Here is a 19,088-nt window from a genome sequence, read left to right as displayed (position 1 = left end):
CCCCTTGTGAAGGACATGGAGCTCCTTCCCCCCAGGAGCAGGCCCGGGGCAGGGATGATTCCCAGGGGGAGCACGGTGCTCAGCACCTCTCAGCACACCAGGAGCGGGACCTGCACCTCACCGTGTGTTGTGTTAAAACAAGGCTGCTGGCACGTGAGGCAGAATGGACTCTGGCTCTTGTTCATGTAGCTGTGTTAGTTCTGCAGGGCTAGCAGGCGGGGGGAAATCCCGAGCCAAACTTTAATCATTAAAGGGAGCAGATTCGAGTCAGTGCACCCAGAGAGCAGATGTGGCGCGCTGCCACCATTACACAGTCCCTTTTCAGAGCCCAGCCTCGCACTTTGAAGGACTTAAAACACTAAAGAGCCCAGATGGATTCAATCATCACGAAATGCTTCCAACACTGTCAGATGACAACTGCTCTTGGGGACAGACTCTTTATTGTTTATAATGCTCCTTGGAGTGCAAGAGGCTATAAACATCATGCAAGGGGACAGACAGTTATATAACAAACTAAGGAGAGAGAGAGGGAGAATTACATTATCCTAACATGACACAGATGTCCGCTTTCCCTACTACGGAACTGAGTCACTGGTAGCTCTCTCTTTGGCGTGGCTCGTTGCACAACACTCCCCAGCACGTTAAGCCAACTCCAGCTGCCCGTTCTTCAGCGGGGAGGGTGCACGGTTTGTGGTCCGGTTGAAAGTGTCGACCTCTGGCACAAATTTCTCGGCAGGAACCACGAGTTTTCGCCGGCTATCCATACACTTGTTGTCCAGCACCAGGGAATTGGCTTTGTAGCCAATATCTGTCTGAATGCGGTAAAGTTGTCTGTATAGAGCGTCCAAGGCATCCCTGAGAACAAGCACAAGTGAGAGGATTTGGGTTCAGACACTATTCACATCTCAAGTTGGACAGGAAACACCCAACTTCCTGCTTTCTGGCAGCAGAAATAGCTGTGTAGCATTTGCCTTTGCATAAAGAGCTAATGCACCAGATACTTCTCGGTGCATAGCAGTAACATTGTTTGGGTCTGTGAATAGCAAGCCCACACGCTGCTCCTAGATTGCAGCACAGAGATGTGCACCCTGGGAGCCCCATGCCAGCCCAGAACAGCACTTCTCTTTCTTCCTTTACTTTTCACCCACTTTTTTCCCCTTTTAGAACTGCTGATGCAGCCTGGTTGAAGTCTGAGTGCAGGCAGGGGCCGTGGGAACCCCATCCAGCCTCCCACCATGCAGACCTCCAGGCCTTGCCTGCTCCCCTGCTGCCCAGGGCAGCATCCCTCCAAGCCCAAAAACCATCTCCAATCCTGCTCTAAACAGACACAAGCTCCAAAATGCAGCTCCTGCAAGCATGCCAGGCCCAGTACTGCACATAGCCATGTCCCTCACATCAGCAATGCTGGGCCACCATTGCTGCAGAGAGCAGAAGACTTACTGTGCCGCTGCTAGCTTGAGCTTGAGCACACGGATTATTCCCTCCAGCTGGTGGACCTCATCTGTTAGCCCGTACTGGACCTGCAAGGTGGGGGGGGAGTCAGTCGTGGCAGTTACCGGGACCAATGTGCTCTTTTAGAAAAGCCACAGTTCTCTCGCTCCCCTGCTAGCCCAGCTGTGACATTTATTTGCTTGCTTTGCCGCGTGACTGTAGGAACTGTTGCTCAGTCCCTCTGTAGTTTTCTCCAAAGCACACCCACGCTCTTCAGACTCACGCAAGCACCCATCCCGTTCAGCTCCCCCGGCCCTGCTGGCAGGATGCGTGCCAGGTGAGGCTGGTACCTGATCCCGACAGAGCTCCACATTGGGCCGATACATGCGGGTCTCCAAACGGGTGTGTGCTACTTTCAGATCCTGCATTTTCCTTCGGAGATCTTCCTCCAACCGTCGGATGTCCTCTTCCATCTCAGAGATTTCTTCCAAGGTCTAAGGATAAAGACGTGTATCATGAGGGACAGCCACAGTTCCCTTCCCTTAGGATACAGACTGGAAAATAGCCCCCACGCATCCTGGGCTTTTACTGTGCTGGGAATGGATTTTAAACAAGGGCTGGTTGCCTTCTGAGTTCTGAACCCCTTTGCTCATACATCAGGCTTTTCATGCAGAGCAGACACGGTGCTGAGGTGGTTTATGGCCACAGTGGTTGAGACCAGGGGTGAAATAAAAAGGCCAAAACCTGGCACCGCTGCTGGGAAATGCCAGAGCAGCAACTGTGATGGCAGAGGAAGTTTGGATGTTGCAGAGATCACACATGTGCCACTTAACAGCTCTTGTGGGGAATGATCTTTAAATTTAAAACAAAACTGAGACAGATTTATGGGCGGCCTCTCTCTCAGTTGTAAGTGCAGAACCAGCATGGAAAAGCAGACTTATGCCTTCACAGATTAATGGGATGGATAAAAGCCCAAGGAATGGAACAGTGTGCCACGGTGTAACAGGGCCTCCCCTGTAGCAGGGAAGCCCCTACCCATCTCTGTCCTCAGCCTGTTGGACCAGGACATGTGAGCACAGCAAGGAAGCGCTCAGACCAAGTAGCATTCCAGGTAACAAACAGCCTTCGGATTCAATTCCCACCCAAAGTTGTGGTTGATAACCAAACAAGTGCCATTTACGTTTCGCTCCTGCCATTTCAGCTCATCATAGGCTCTTTCCATGTCTCTAATCCTCTTGCGCAAGGCAAACTCTGTAGCTACACGCTGAGCCTCCAGCTCGTTGTTGGTCTGAAGAGAGAACAGTCTGCAGTGACACACATCCCGAACGGCTCTCCCTCCCAGCACTTGACACTACGACCATCACATGAGATATGATCTCCTGTGAGGTTGGGACAAGCCTATAAACAAAACCATCAGGGTTCTGGCAGCTGGAAGGCCCCCCTGGCATGCACATGCAGGTCATGCAGCCCCCTGAAGCCAAAACACATGGGAATGATGGACTGGTACAAGTCTTCCAGGTTGCTGAGTCTGTTGCAACCTCTGCAGCACAATCAAATTCCCCTTTTAAAGCTGAAGGGCAACCGCTCTCAGCAGGGTGTGCGGGCTGATGCTCTCTTTTCCAAGACTCCCTTCCCCTGGTCACAGCAAACATCAACCCGTTCTCCCACACTGGATCCCACAGAACTTCGGCACCACCGATTCCCAACCAAGGGACTAATTTACCTGGGCAATGGCAAGCACGATCACTTCTCGGAGCTTAGTCGAGGCTTTCATTTCCGCCTCAGCATGATCCTTGTTGTACTGGCTATTCTGTTCCCACTCATCAACTGCAGTTGATCTGTGAACAAATCAGTTATGAAAATAAGTTGTGTGTTTGCAAGACAGTTCAAAAGGAACCACCTGCTGCAGGCCAAGAAGGCTTTCTGCAGTGCAAAATGATTCAGGAATTCTGGAGGTCACATCCTGTCTGCTCCCCTCAGTGCACCAGCTGGAGCTTGCTACCCCACGGCTCCTGCACCAAGCCCAACATCTGCTCAAACTGGGGACACATCCAAAGCATGCTATGAAATGCCAAGCAAGAGAAAAATGTGCAACAGCTCCCCCATAAGCTGTGCCAAAGGCTGATACCATACTACTCACTGTCATCTGTAGCCAAGTACCAGGGAGGCAGGGCAGCAAGCTTCCCTGTTTTTGCAGTGACAATTTAGATAACACGTTCGCTGTGCTCCCATTTTCCCCTTTACAGAGATGCTGTTTATTTACCTGACTGTGACGGCGTTACGGGCTAGATATGCTCCAACATCCTGAAAGATCTGATAGCACCAGTACACACCACTAGCAATCAGCCCACTACAAGCATGGAGTAAGAAAGGTCTCGTCTCCCAAAAGGCTATAGCTTCACATTCCAAGAGCCACAACAAATCCCAGCAGCCAACTCCTGTTCTGAGCTCCCTCAGTAACTGCACTCTAGGCTCTTTCAAGCACCAACAGGGATTTGGTCCCCCAAGGGCAGGCTCTTTACTTACCCGTTTGGGACACGTGTTGGGTTGACCTTGAAGGAGATATTGGGAGAGTTCACACTGAGGGATAAGCACACACGATCTATTTCCAATGCTTCCATCTTGCCCCGGTGGTCAAAGCTCAGCTGCTGGCGAGCTTCCTGTAGGAGGCTGCAGGAAGCAAGGCTGGAGTCAGGGGGGAGCACGCGGAGGAGAGAGGCAGCTCCCCACTTCAAAATTACAACCTCCATCATCTTTTTAAAACGAGTGATTTGTCATTTGACTCACCAGAGCTGCTCGAAGGCTTCATTCACTCTCTGCTGCAGTTCTCTCTTGGCCTTGTCTATCACCCTCACCTCCTTGTGCAGCTCATCCTCCACGGGGTCCCTCACCACGTCGATGGCACGACGGCTCTCGCGGAGTGTCAGGCACTCAATGGCAACGTCCAAAGACAAGTTCTTTGCCTGGAGGGCACGTTCTGCTGCTTCCTTCACCTGGAGGGAGAAGCTAGCTGGGTGTGAGGGGGTCTCCTTCAGGGATGGAAGAGGAAGAAAGGAAGGGAAACCCACCACCAATGGCCTTGGTAGGAGGGCCTTTCCACTGCTTGTATCTGCAGTTCTGAAACCTCTTAGCAAATCTGGAATGAAAACTGTGGGAGCTAAACACACCAGTCCTCTACGTCTGCTCTTTACATCAGGAGTCACACCTTGCTGGGGGCTAAGGGCTCCAAAAGGAGCAGCCCGTGGGTTTAGAACTAAAAGAATCAGAGACACATCCCACTGCTACTCTCTATTTAAAATCAAACATTTTCAAACTAAGGTCTTAACATACTGCTTACTATACTTCAGAGCTCTAAAAAAACAACAACACATGAGCATGCAATGCACAGCTCCATAAAATGGCTTAGCTCAGCCAAGAACACACTGGCTTGCTTTCCAGGAAGTCATTCCATCAGGTATCGATCCCAGTGTACCTGTGATAAGCCCCCACCTTGGACACCATATGGGCTTGCCCGCTGCAGAAGACAAGAATCAATTATTTAACATCCCATGTTAAAAGCGTAGGTTGATTTCCAGCCATCTGTCTTCCCAACATACTTTGGCTAAGGCATCGATTTCCTCATCTATGTCTGTAAGGCATTTGTCCAGGGTCTCTTTCCATCTGTTCACACTGCTGATACGTTCAGTCAGGCGAGTTTGGTTGTCATGTTCATCCCATTTTGCCTGGAATTATAGTAGAAATGCCATGAGTTGCTTTCTTTTGTTTGTTTTTTACATTGAAATTGTGAAACTTGCTGAAGCCTTTTCCTGTGTTCAGAATTGATAGACCTCTCGCAGAGGTATAACATCGTCATTTGGTCAAATAGCCACCTACACAAGTGGGGAGCACAGAAAACAACACAAGTTGCAAAGGCTGAGAGAATCACACCCTGGGATCTCATGACAGTACACACATCATTGCACACATATATTTATTTACTTCCTGTAAATGTATTTAGGAGGTTTCCAGGAGGTAAACCCCTCTACTCTTCCCTAGTCTGTACACCAGGATCTAGACACCCTCCCACACTCCTCAGCCTGCTGTTCTGACAGACCCGGGAGCAGCCAAGCTGCTGAAGGCCCACCTGGTTGTTGGTTTCGTTGCGGAGAGCTCGGGTTTCCTGCCGGACTCGGTGGGAAGCAGAACGCCGGCTTTCAGCATCAGCTGAGATGAGCTTAGTGTTGGTGTGCCAGTCCGGCACAGTGAACCTCTGCCCCGGTTTTACACTCAGCATGGCCACCTCACTGAAACAGGCGACTGAAAGGGAGCAGAAGATTAATATTTATTCACAGAAACACACTGTAAATGGAGATGCACGGAAGCAAAGCCTGCTTCTGAGGAAGGGCGATCGGAGCTGCCCTCCTGGGCCAGGAGGAAAGCCCCTCCACCTGTGCCTCCCTGGGGAGCGGTGCTGCTGGCAGAGACAAGGAGCTGCTCCCGGCACCACCTCTCATTTACTGGGCTCAGACAAAACAGCTGATTACATTAGCAGTTCTGCTTTTGTCACTGTTGTCTAGGCTCTGCCCCTGGCAGCGCTCTCAGGGGACTCGGAGGCTTTGCAGGAGCTGTATGGCTCGCAGCCATCTTTGTGATCTGGGGGAACTGGGGATTACTGAGGGGGCTTGGAGCAGCTCCAGGGGAGACCACAGCTCCACCACAGCTCCTGAGGAGACCGCAGCTCCTCAAACTCTCCTCAAACCCCACAACCCAGCGGATCTCTGGGGGCACACGACCAGCCCAGCGCAATACGCGCCTACACCCCCAGCCCCCTGAGGCACGGCGGCAGTGCTGGAGCTCCCCAACCCCACAGAGCCTCCAGGGACACAGGGCTCGGAGACCCTCCGGGACCCCGCGGCTGAGGGGAAGGCACCGGGGCAGAGCCCCCGCAGCCCTCAGGGGGCCCTCAGAGCGGCACCGAGCGGCTCTCCCCGGCCTCGCTCCCTCAGGGCCCTCAGAGCCCGGGGCCCTCCCTCGCCCCCTCACCGCCGCCCGAGGGCCGCCGCCGCCGCCGCCGCTCCCCGTTACCGGCACGCGCGGCCCCGTTGCTACGTGGCGCCGCCACCCCTGGGCCGATACCTGAGGGAGCGGGGCCCGGAGCAAGGCTTCCATCTTTTTATTGCGGTTACTGCGGGAGTTACGCTTCAACGCGATGCAAAGCAAAATACAGTAATTTATTATCAGTAGTTTTTTTTAAAGGGGAAGCCAAAGGGATAGGGCTGGCAGTGTGGAGAAGCAAAAACAGGAAATTATTTTTTTTTTTTTAAAAGGTGAACGCAAAGGGACAGGCCTGGCAACACGGAGAAGCACAGAGCCAGGATTTACAGCAGATTTAGAAGCGCTTCAAGGCTCTCCTAGCTTTTAAGGAAATTAACTGCCATTCAGTCAAATCAAACCCAAGGCTGAAAGTAAAATCACTTTCTGACAAAGGTTTGGGGATCATGCCCTGTGCTCCCCCCGAAGCTACTGCCCAGCTCTGACCCAATTCAGTCCAACACCCTCCATCTCTATCCATGCCTGGAATTGCTTTGGGAAGCAACTCAAGCGATGCAAGTATAACAAAATAAAATATCACATACGCATTTCCAAAAAAATTTATTTTTTTTTCAAATGAATACGGTTGGTTTACAATACACCCAACTTGATGGTATCTAAAGCCAGCAGAGATCTGATGACTGTTGTGTGTACTATACACAGTCGTACAGAGGTTACAGATGCCTACCAGAGGGGAGGGACAGTGAAAGTTGACATTTTACTGTGCTGGAAAGAAAGCAACTCTTGCAACAGGTAGAAAATTTTGGCAAGAACAATTTCTCTGGAAAGGGAGAACGGGCAGAGGACACCCCTTCTGCTTAGCGAGTACACCTCAAAACACACCGACGCATGGTTTCCCTCCCACCCCGCATGGCTGCAGCCCACATCCGCAATACAAATAGGCACACATGGTCAAGATGGTTAAGTAAAAATAAAGGCTTTTACCAGTTTGTTTGCTATCCGTCTACAATCGATTTGTGCAATGTCTCAAGCCACAGCTCTACTTTATTCTTGAAACAATTCCCTTTTGCTTTGACAAGCCCCAGTACCTTCATGGTGGGAACACATTGGGCTTCCTGCTTAAGCAATGGTAACACCATAACGAGAGGGGAGCAGTTACCAGCACAGGAGAAAGAGCAAGACATACACATAGAAGGGAATCTCAATCCACCGGACTGCTTTATTAGAATTTTATTCTGAAAAGGAATCCCAAACAGCACAATTTATTTTTTTTCATTTAAACATGTTATTAAATACGCAAAATTTATATGCACAACATTGCTTCCAGAAGTCTCCTACACAAATACAGATTGATCACTAGCAATGTTTATGGCACGCACTATGCCACCTGAGCCAGCATCTCCTGAAGATATTTTAATACCCATACTGGCTCATAACTGAATGCTACCAATTACAGTGAAAGCTTTATAGTAATACCTCTTGATAGACAATGTTCTTATCTATGATCAAATGCCTTTAGGCCATTCAAACAGCCTCGCTCCCCCCACCCCCCAACAAGCAACAATACCATTTATCCACCAAGAGGCTACCTGGGGAAGCTTAACTGCTTACACCACAGGAAGAGACAAGAATACAACAGCCAGGAGGAGATCTATACCCTGTGTGAGCACAAAGTTCGTTGCCTGACCTGCAGAACACAGGGTCTATATACTGGTGTCACTGATCATGGCAGCAGAGGCTGGGCAACAAGCCTGTAAAATCATCTCGGACTAAGAACTTGTTCTGTCAACTCTATTGCTGTGCTGAGGCTGGCGTTTCACAGTTGTCTGCAAAACAGACAGAAAACGCAACTCTCTAGAAGCAGGTTTATCTACAGAAAAACACCATTAAGTTTTCTCAAGGCTAGATTCAACACTGAAAACTGCAGAATGAGAACATTTTGCTGAAGAATAGAAATCAAGTCCAAAGAAAACTGAAAACTATAGCCACAGGAGGAAAGTGATGTACAAAACCGATTACCCTAAAGAAGCCATTCACGACTGCAGAGCTGCCAGAAGTCAGAAGACAAACTTCATCTCCAGCAGTCTTCCTCACACTGAGATTTTTCCAGCACTCAATTCTCCTCTCCACTTAAGGAGCATTACTCAAGTTTCTACTTTGCTTGCACACCATCAGGTTCAAAAACTTCAAAAGTTTAAATTTAGTACTGCCCCAGTGGGTATTACTTCGCTCGTATGTCTGAGCAAGCATTAACCTGCAAAACATCAATTTTATATCAAAGAAACTGGTTTTGAATGTATTTAAGAGATTTGCAAGTGTAAGCATTATGAAAAATTATTAGTAAGTATCTTAATATCTAATTTTTGCACATCTGTATTTAAATTGGTTGTGGACCTACGATTTATGGGCTAGCATAGCCCTAAATTCAACATAATCATATTTTTCTGTGTTGCTAGATAGTATTACGGTAGTTATTTTTCAACTACCAGATGTGTATGAAAGACCTATGAGATCCTCAGCAATGGAAAATAAACCTTTAATTTAAATAAACTTGCCATCTGAGTCTATTTGGCAACAAATGGAAACAGAAGATCATCTTAAAAGAAAGCAGCAGGTAAACATTATGAGACCAATCCCAAATGCCTTCCTTGGGCATTGCTGTGATGAGATATAAGCAAAGAGCACAGGCTCATGTCAGAGACAGACAGATTTCAAACAGAACTGTATTAAGTGAAGAAGCAAACTTGTAAGAAGGTACACAGATGTGTATCAAGAATTTAGCACTTCCACAACATGATTCATCCTCAGAACACTTATAGCTAGCTCTCGTAAGGCGATGGGAGTCATCTCATCCATTTCTTAGATAGGGCAAAAACCAGAGGCAAAAGCACTTACCTGAAGTCAGAGAGGGAACCCGTTTCAGAGCCAGCATCGATTGCAGAGTTCCTGGCTAGATAACTCACCAGTACCTTAAAGCTGCATAAAATATAACCTATCTAAAAGCTCTTCCATTTTTCTCTCAAAATCCACTTTCACAGCAGCTTTAAGCCTGAACTAGCCCCTAAGGACACAGGTGCCTTCTTTTGTGCAGCACCCAGCATACAAGAGCCTTGCCTTTAGTACCCTGATGTAAAAGGAGAGGCTCTTTTCTCCCTCTCACGCCACTTTGCTAAACCTTTCCATACCCAAGACACCACACAGCTCTGTGCAGAGACATCACTACCCTCAGCTGCTGGCAAGATGGTTCTTCAAGAATTATCATCCGTGATGTTTAATCCTCGCCACCATGTTCCCACTTCACCAGACTTCTGCACTGCTCCCCTACATTCACCAGACAACATTCCTCAGGTCCTTACAGTCACCAGATGGGGCGGGGGAAAGGAGCAAAGGAGTGTACAGAAAGCTGCAGGAGCACAGCGAAGAGTGAAGACATTACAGGACAGGTAACATTCAAACAAAGGCAGAATTAATGATTCTCAACAGAGAAACATATCAAAGTTAAGGTTCATTTAAAAAATTGCAAGTCTACCAGGAAGTACGTTTATTTGATGACATTACTCTCCAGAAACCACTAATTTTAAAAGCTCCTCCTCTCTGGGTAGTTCTAATTCAGGGCTCACTTTGATTAATGCAACCCAAAACAAACTCCATTCTGACCAAGGACTTCGCGTTTAAGACCGGTTCAAGAAAAATATTAACCACGTTATCAATGCGAATGCAAGTTTTTCTAGCTTCTGTCCTTGATCAGAAAAAGGCACATGCTTGCTCTCAATGAGTTCAAGTCTGACACAAACAGTCCGGGACACCGAAGTTACCATTTCAGGCTCCCATCAGCTTCCCTGAAGGGCTCGGGCTGACCATAGCTCAATTAACACCCACCCAACCTCTACCGAAGCCTTTATCCCTACAGGCAGTTGCTTTCATCGCCACCATGCCTCTCATCCAGGCAGAGCTGATCGCCTTGCACGCAGCTAAAACGTCCTCAACATCGCTAATTCTACACAGACAGCAGTGATCCTGCGCGAGGGAAGCGGGGAGGTAGGTTAAGAGCTGAGGAAGAGCAGAGCAACTGCAGTGCTACAGCAACATTCACTCCACAACTGCCTGCTGCTTTTCTCGGTAGCCAGGCACATGTCAGCGTCAACTGCCTGAAGATAATAACCAGAAATCTATCAGAGTATCTGCGTTTAATGGAGGGGTTAGATATTGCTCGCAAAACCCCTTGGCTCCGTTGTTTCAAGTAGCACCGATCTACTGGATTTTTTATCTGTTTTGAACCAAGTAAGGTAGCTTCAAGATTTAGATCCAGAGCACAGATAATCTGATTTAACTACGCAGCTGTTACAGGCACTGCCACCGGCTTCTCAGTGCGTTCCTTTTTGGAGGTGAACAGGCACTCTTGCTTAAAAAATGCAGGAAAAAAGCTTCCCTCCTCTTGTATTAGTTTTTTTTGAAGTAGTCACTTGTGGGGACTTGAGTAAACTGCGGATACAAAGATACAGGTTCACAAGGCTCTAGCAGCATAAGATTTTTTCAGTATATTCAGCTCTTTGGGGAGGAAGACAAGTTTCCCCCTTGCATTTTCAGAGCTTTCAGCTATTGGTTTGATAGCATAGTCACCACCACCATTTCTTCTCCTCTTCATAAAACACACAGCTGAGTCAGTTCAATTTTAGGATTAATCCCAGCACAGCACAATTTACTATGAGTAGTATCAATTACAGAAAATCTCAAACTTTGCCGGGAAAAATGATGATTTTTCTTTCTTCACTTGAAATATTATACTCACGTGTCTACATCTTCAGCAATTTATTAGCTTGTATTTAAATTGGATACGTTAAAGCATCATGCACCCTCCAATGAATGCAAAAGAAATACACAGACCATTTCTATTGTAATTAAACCCATATGTGCTACAGTTCATCAGCAAGGCAAGACTTCTTGGAAGAGATCTGTGCCTGACAGAAACCAGCATCGTCAGATGCAAGTCTATCCATTTCATTTCTTTTGATCACATTTGCAATGTATAGAAAGAGAAGGCAGGAATTTATAAATCTCAACAGCTTCAGTAAATCTAAATACAGATAGAAAAGAAACTGGTTCATAGGCAAGGAAAGAGATGGAGAGTATTGCTGCAAACAAGCTGATGGTACAAGATTTTTTGGCCCTTTTTAGTCTAAAAGATAAAAACAGCTACTACTAAAAAAGATAGAAGACGATTTTGGCTCAGAATTTAGACTAAAAAATGCTTTCTAAATCCTAGCCTAATAACATTAAGAAATTGGGAACATAAAATTTAAAATCATTGCAAGCTTAAATACCAAGAGAGTAGCATTGGGCACTGTACTAAAACAAGAAAGTTGTTCAGCTACGAGAAACATCAGTTCCTTTCTCTAACTTCAATCAGAAGAAATCTACACAGCTAAAAGTTAGGTATTTGTTTCGTGGCCTCTGTGGGTAGCATAAGCAACAGTGTTATTTTGCCAGCTAATCTGACAGAGTCCCTTCAAACGCAGGGGTGTCAGCAACTCCAGACAAGGGTCACTGTCCCCACTCTTGAATTGTACACCCAAACTATTTCACTGATTGCGTCCTAGTTGACAAATGTTAAAAAGCTCTGCTTGTTCCTAGGAAAAGCCTGGACACAAACATACTCCTGCAACGATACCACTTGCAATTAAAGTGGAAATTTTATGCTTAAGCTCCTGATACTCAGAAATATCCTGACATCAAATTATTCTACATCTTAAATGCCCAATACTGTATGAACAGTAATAAAAATGAACACAAACTCATTTTAGCTTTCAATTCAAAAAACAAGGTACCAATTAAATGAGGCTGTCTATCAAGTTGTTTTATTCAGTATCTTCTCAAACATGACTTAAGAGTTAAGCTGACTTCAGAGAAGAAAAAAAACATTCAGAAACTTCTCCCACCTAAAAGTGTTAAAGGCAACATACAGACCAGACACACAGACCTATGAGCTGCACACAGATTACCAATAAATATACAGAAACACCACAATAAAGGACAAGGTTCATCATAAAAGAAAAAGTCTGAAAACTGCTACTAAGACCATTACAAAAATGAAGTTGTGTGTATTTTTTGCAGGCATGTGCAAGCACATTACAGTGTAATCAAAGCAGAACTTTGCTATTATTATTACTTTATGCAGCATTACAAGGTTACTGAGGTGCAGTGTTTAATAGTCTAGTCTACAGCTTTTCCTGACTGGAGGAATGCTCACCAAACTCACTATGGACCCACAGCATCTTCAACCGTCTGACCAGGGCAGCACCACCCACCCCACCAGGCTGTTACACCAAAACTCACAGTTAGGAATTAGAAGTCCCAATAATATATGCAAATCACTCCTTTACAAACACAAGCTGCGTGACGTCTGCTCACAGTAGGACTGACCATCTCGTAAGTCTTTAGATAGCTTTCAGCTTGCCTGCTTCATCTTTGGGTGCTTGCTACATCTAGGAGACAACGTCCTTCACAAGGTACGGATGCCATTTCACGCCCAAAGCGTCCCCATGCTGCTGCTTCTCCTACAGCCTCCCCCCAGCCACGTGCCCCCTCAATGTGAAGGGGCAAATTGCATTGACTAAGTATCAAAACTGATTCTAGCCTACCAGCTGAATTTGGTGATCGCTCCTCAATGCCTTTCCCTCCAAATGAAAACACCTTCCAGGTTATTCTTGGTCCTGACTCAGAGAAACTGATGCTTGAAAGTACCTGAAAGATACCGTCAAACACTTGGCATTTTCAATTATTTATCTTAAATTTTCAGCCACGTACAACTGGAAAATAAAAATCTACAGCACCATCTTCTAAAAAGGCACTTTCTGAGGACTGTCTTGCTTAAAAAAAATAAAAATCACTCCAAGTTTTAAACAGTGGAACCATTTTGTTTTAAAAGGACCCTTTGTTAACTACCCGTGTTAGCTGAGGGGCTCCTCAGACAAAATTTGAAAAGACCAGGGCACGTGGGATGCAGAGCGGATGGAGTCTCTCCATCACCATCCTCGTTCCTCTATAAGTGAGGCTTCAACATTCTCCCTCGCAAGCCTCCCTCCTGCAATTCCTTCCCTTCCATATGCACCTTCGCCTACTCAGGGACAAATATTTTTGTTTTAGTGTTATAGAGATTGGGATTCTTGAGATTCTGCTAGGGAGGTAAAATTCAGGATCCTACACGCATCTCTTTCGTAACTGAAAAAATACAAAATCATCTACTAGCAGAAAGCATCAATTAGCTCAAGCTCTAACCACTATTTTTTTCAGGCTTACAAAAAATGAGCGAATTGGCTAAGGGAAGTTTTATTTCAACATGTGTCGAAACAAAAATGTTATCCTAATACCCAACACTGACCTAAAGTACCACCTTTTGGTAGAAAAGAAAGACAGGGGTCTTTCCCTTTGACATCCCTACGGATTTTTTCACTGGATCCAATCAATCTGCCAGTAGCAGCCAAAGAATTCCAGAGCACTGGAAGGGACAGAGAATCCGCCTGGCGCGAGCAGGGACCAACACGGCCATTTAGAAATAATGATCTCTGAAAACCAAATTGATAGTTTCAAGGTACATAATCTGAGCTTTTGATTCCTTGGTTACAAAAGTGCTTTGAGTAAAGTTCTAAACCCTCAGTTCACAAAACTGAGAAAATATCAAAAAAGGACAAGATATGAAGGAAGTGTAAAAAAAAAAAAAAAAGGCCTCAAGCTTTTTGAACTGTAGTCAGAGCTTGGAATTTCACCAGAGTGAACTTCAGGACTAGTAGAAAACGAGTATTCAGAGCTGGAATTTGTACAGAAGATGACTATCTGGTATCTTACATTAACCATTTTATAGGACAAAAATTTGTACATGAACCTAATCTAGCTTAGGACCAATCGCATCTTGAAATAATTTGACTGACAGCTTTCAGAAATCCACTTTACTCCTGAAAAATCATTTCTACGGCCAAACTTCCAAAAGGATGCCAGAATGAGCTCTGCAGAAACAACTTTTGAACGTGTTCGACCAAACGACACATTTAACAGTAATACACCGATCCTGAGTAGAATGGCCACAGCTGAAGTGCCCTACAAAAACAAACAAAAAAAAAAGCCACTTACAGTGGAGTCAGTCATTCTGTTAGCAGATGTTGCAAGTTTAATGCCTCGACTACAAAACGCTCTACTCCCTTCCAACTTTGGATCTACTAGTCACTAGAGATCACAGGTTTCGGCAAGGCTCCGTCCCGGGGGAGTGGGTCCCGCTTTGGCACGGTACCAGCGCTGCAGCTCCCGCCCTGCGTGGCCGATGCCCTACCAGCGTGCTCCCTGCCACGGAAGCAACGAGTGGCACTTGTAAGTACAAGCGAGGTCTCGGTCTGGTAAACTGGTACGGTGTCTTAGGAGATAGGAACCTGTTTTTTTTTTTTTTTTTTTTTTCCTAGATAGGCATATAAACGAGGCCAGCACGTCTGCAAAGTAGAACTGTCAGCCTTTGCCCGCGTCCCTTTTTGGGCTGTACAGGGACAGCTCCCAGAAAGAGAGGGGGATCTGGTACGCCACTCAAGGTGTCCCCAAACAGCACATAAAATTTGAGATTTTTTTTTTCTTTTTCAAAAGGAGAGCAGGTACAAAAATAAAAGAAATCCATATACTCTGAAAATATACCGGAAACTGCCACCACAGATGAGGTACCATTTATCCCAACCCCCCACCCCCAAACTGCAAACATCAAAATATATATGTTTTTAAACAAAGGAAGAATATCTGGCTATTTAATCTCAGTTAAAATGACAGCACCCTTTGTTACACTTGATATTTCACACCATTAATTCTCTTTTGAAAAAAAAAAAAAAACCAAGATATCTATCTAACCTTGATTCCTTGCTTATCTCCTCATTCCTTAGTGCAGTAATTGTCCATCTCCATTTAAATAAATATAGCAGCTACAGCATCATAAATGTGTGGCCCTCACAACGCCAGTAAGTTGATATCATAATACAAATAAGTATCGGCACTTTACGTAGATATTTGCAAAACCAAGAATAGAGATTAAAAATTCCAAATACTCTTCACATGAAAACCAGGTAAAATTGCTTGTCAAGCTAGCGTTTAAGTCACTTTCCCAATGAATTTGCTTTAATTTATTTTTTTGGTGAAAGTAGAAAGCAAAAAAAGCTTCTCAGATCATAGTCACTGAGTGTGGGCAGGATGAGAAGTGTACAGTGTCTCTGAAAGGAACATTAAAAGACTGTTTAAAAAGGAATTTTCTTCATCTAAACGCCAGAAATCCACAAGAAATCTTTGTAAAATAGCTTTTTTAAAAAAAACTCTTTTTTTTAAAACGTTGATTTTCTGTAAAAACCCTAACCTGAACCTTTTATAAACAGAACTACTAGCTAGAATGCTTCTGAGAGAAAACCATCAGGTCACTGACTAAGAAAAACATTTCAGAGATCTATTCGGAAACCATCTTGCTCAGATTATTCAGTTACACCAACCTCCCTGCAGCAGTTTTACTTGAAGGCGCTGAAAGTAAGTGCATTAAGAAGTCAAGGAGCACGGCTGGGACAACCCTGAACCTGCAGATCCAGCCAAGGCGTGCAGCCCCCAGGAGACTCGGGATCTGCCAAATCTCCCCTGCTCACCCCAAACCTGTTCTGAGGAGCCCCAAAAGCCACCGTCGAACTGCCCACCGTCGTGACTATTTCCAGTGCAATTGTAACTTTGCGAAGTTAGGCTGAAAACATTATCTTCCTGGATACTGGGAGATAAAATACGTATATACACTGTTTAGTAAAGCTCTTTGAGACAGTGTTGTGAACAGCACTACGTACATTTCCATACAATATACAGATGCACAAAATACAGTACTTTGTTTTCTGGCAGAAAAGGTGGGGGAGATTCATGCCTGTTGAAGCAAAATGGGCTCAGATTTTAGGCTCAAAATACAGTATATTGGCAAACAACGGATTTCAGGAGATAAATGACAGGAGATAAGCTACTTATACCAACCCACTGGTTTTCATGTGGAGAGCAGGTGGAGATCAGAAGGGCTGGGATAACAGCAATGCCCATATAAACGATCTGCAGAATATATATACTATGAACCAGTGCAAATAAAAACAGTCAAAAATGCAGTTCACGAGTTTACAAAGTGCAAAACTCCCCAGTCCCCTCACTGAATAAATGCTCATCTCTGACATCTTAAATATTGTTTTACCTTTAAAGTGGAATGAAAGAGTCCCATTAGTTTGTTTCACATTTCAGTGATTTGAAGTTAGAACTATCCCAGCCCTCTTACTTTATTTGCAAAGTGAAATGAAGTTACCAATAACTTAATTTTAAAAGGAAAGTCATTATCAAAGAGGAAAAAAGCCTAAAAACTTTTAATAATTCCAGACATTTTATTGATGTCAAATAGATTTAATTAAGCATGTAAAAACTTAGATCTTAATAAAAAACCCTTTTCATTTACTTCAAATATCCTCCACATTTCGAAGCCAAAAATATGGCCAATTCCTTTGTTAAATCAAAATACTGCAGTGACAAGTAAAGCTTGCAGAGTTCTAGAAGCATTTTTGCTTTTTTTTTTTTTTGATTTAAAAAAGGAAAATGCAAGATTCCTTCTGACTATAAAACTTTCCTTTCAAAATTAAGGCTTTTACTTTGTCCTTTTAAAATCATGGAGGTGTCCATTATCCCACAGTTAGTGGTACAAACACTGCTTTAGTACAGCTCAATGGACACAGATTTCCTTTAGAACGCTTATTGCACTAAAAGATAGCAAAAACAAGTTGTCAGTTTTTTTAAAAAATAAACATGGTTACATTTCTAAAAAATAAAAGTTGATGTTGACCATATGTTCTGTAATAATTAAATTAAAGCATTATTATTACTCTAATAAATATAAAAGAAACAAAAGGAAGCTAAACTTCAAAAACATACATATGAAATCACATTAAGGTGTGAGAGGCAGCAAGTAAACTAGCATTTTTCTTTTTCCAAAAAGACCTTAGCTCTAAAGTTTCAGTTCTGGTGTTTGCTATATGTAATCCCATAAAACTTGGGACATCTGATCTCACGTGAAGCTTCAAGATATTTGACTTGCCAGATAGAAAATAATTGAAACTTTTGGACTAGGTAAAACAGCAGCTTTAGTAAATTCACCAGGGAGCAAGAAGAGTTTGGATCACTACTGCCTGCACATAATACCACTAGCTTTGTTTGGTTTTTAAAAGGGAACTATTGGAGCTGAGGACTCCAAAGCTGTGAAGAAAGACAAAGGCAGCAGTTGGCTAAACTATGTTCAAATTATTGGATTAGTGTGCAAAACATCTTCCCTCCCTTCAATTTTTTCTAGTTAGTGCTGTACATTCAAATGTACTCAGATATGTTCACATTCGAACGCTGATGGCAATATTGAGAGAAAGATTCCTCAATGCAGTGGGGTAAAAAAAAAATATTTTTTTTTGCACACTTTCCTCTCCCAAACAATCATTGTGATTGTTCTTGTAAAGGTTGTTTGCTTTTTTTTTTAATTACACCATCCTTTTTTTTTTTTTTTTTTTGCAAAGATAGTTGTGCTGCCGAGCAACTTGAGGTAAAGGCATAAGAGGGTTAAACTACGAGAAATAAAAAAATGATGGCGGTGCTTCCTACAGGAGACCGCGCCAAAAAAGCAGTTGGCTGGTTTCATATTGCATAATAGTGCTGTGTTCCTCGATGAAGTAAACAATCTTCCTTGTGTCAATTTAAGGGTTAGCCTCTCGCCCCTGCACAGTGTCAACTTCAGCATGATCGGAGGCACACCCCATAAACCAACCCCACTGGAAACATACATTGTATGTGGCTTAATTTTTCAGTTCTTCCTTCTCAGTGAGTATGCTCCCATTTTATTGACTTAAGCGAAGTACATCGTGCGTAAGGTGTCTTGGTGAATTTGTACAGCCTTCGCGAGGGCCTGTGGATCTCTCCCATTGCTTTGTCCTGAAACATGGCTTCCTTCAGCACTGCAAGAAAATGAGAAAAATGAAGACAAGCAGGGCTATAAATCATATTAATTCCAATTAAAAGCTGCCTTTGCATCTCTTCAGCATTCTGGAGGGTAACATGGCAATATTAATAGAAACAAATAGAAAAAAATACTTGTCAAAAGCCTCGAGGTTGCTGAGCAAACAGACAAATCCCTTTACCTTGTTTAATTTATTCATCTAAAAGTACCTCATTGAAAATATATTGATGATTTTAAGTTATAAAATACTCGTGACATACAAAGCAGAGTTAGGTGCAAGAAACTTAACATTTGCTTCATTCATGAATACTCTAACTCTAAAGCAAAAAAAAATAAATGCGTGGCTTGATTCCTTAAGACCACGTCAAAGTAATAACTATTTTATGACACCATACTTCTTTTAATCTGAGTGTTACTCAGTAGAATCCACCAACCCACTCTTGTCTGATACTCAGCACTAGCTGTCAGGAATGAGTACCTTAAGTCTAGTCACAGAGTTAACACAAATTAACTGCAAAATGAGAGGTAATTACCTATAGTCAGTTGGCTTTATGCCTGACAACGGAGCAGAGACTAACACGGACAAGAACTAAAAGCACGTGTATTTTTC

General features: G+C 44.2%; 2 protein-coding genes across 3 annotated transcripts in view; both read right to left on the bottom strand.

Annotated features, from left to right (window-relative positions):
- Positions 1–425: 425 nt before the first annotated feature.
- On the bottom strand, positions 426–6,648 carry TEKT2 (tektin 2). 2 transcript variants are annotated; one of them, XM_035562111.2, is made up of 10 exons: positions 6,547–6,646; positions 5,555–5,727; positions 5,028–5,153; positions 4,219–4,424; positions 3,958–4,101; positions 3,155–3,269; positions 2,612–2,719; positions 1,782–1,925; positions 1,441–1,520; positions 426–855 (listed from the first exon to the last, which is right to left on the bottom strand). In XM_035562111.2, the coding sequence occupies exons 2-10, from the start codon at positions 5,702–5,704 to the stop codon at positions 642–644; spliced, it is 1,287 nt and encodes a 428-aa protein (XP_035418004.1). In that variant the 5' UTR covers positions 5,705–5,727; positions 6,547–6,646; the 3' UTR covers positions 426–641. The 2 variants fall into 2 exon arrangements, with proteins under 2 accessions (XP_035418004.1, XP_050571208.1); XM_050715251.1 differs by lacking the exon at positions 2,612–2,719 and having other exon boundaries at positions 6,547–6,648.
- Positions 6,649–7,050: 402 nt separating this feature from the next.
- The window catches only part of LOC118255688 (protein argonaute-3), a 39,693-nt gene continuing 27,655 nt past the window's right edge, over positions 7,051–19,088 (bottom strand). The window contains exon 19 of the mRNA XM_035562058.2: positions 7,051–18,476. Within this exon, the coding sequence (XP_035417951.1) occupies positions 18,368–18,476 (109 nt within the window). The 3' untranslated portion in view covers positions 7,051–18,367. The remainder of the gene's footprint in view (positions 18,477–19,088) is intronic.

The sequence above is a fragment of the Cygnus atratus genome, chromosome 23 (genome assembly GCF_013377495.2).
Source record: "Cygnus atratus isolate AKBS03 ecotype Queensland, Australia chromosome 23, CAtr_DNAZoo_HiC_assembly, whole genome shotgun sequence".
In the NCBI taxonomy this organism is placed as follows: Eukaryota; Metazoa; Chordata; class Aves; order Anseriformes; family Anatidae; genus Cygnus; species Cygnus atratus.
Note: the sequence above shows the minus strand (reverse complement) of the source record. Positions and strands in the feature narration are given on the sequence as shown.

What these genes read in the sequence shown, in the direction of transcription:
- TEKT2 (XM_035562111.2), bottom strand. Translation starts at nt 5,704, where the DNA reads ATGCTGAGTGTAAAACCGGGGCAGAGGTTCACTGTGCCGGACTGGCAC. An exon ending in TGAAATGGCAGGAGCGAAAC is followed by an intron (nt 1,926 to 2,611) that starts GTAAATGGCACT and finishes CTTTATCCTTAG; the next exon opens with ACCTTGGAAGAAATCTCTGA. An exon ending in CTCAAGCTAGCAGCGGCACA is followed by an intron (nt 856 to 1,440) that starts GTAAGTCTTCTG and finishes GCTTGTTCTCAG; the next exon opens with GGATGCCTTGGACGCTCTAT.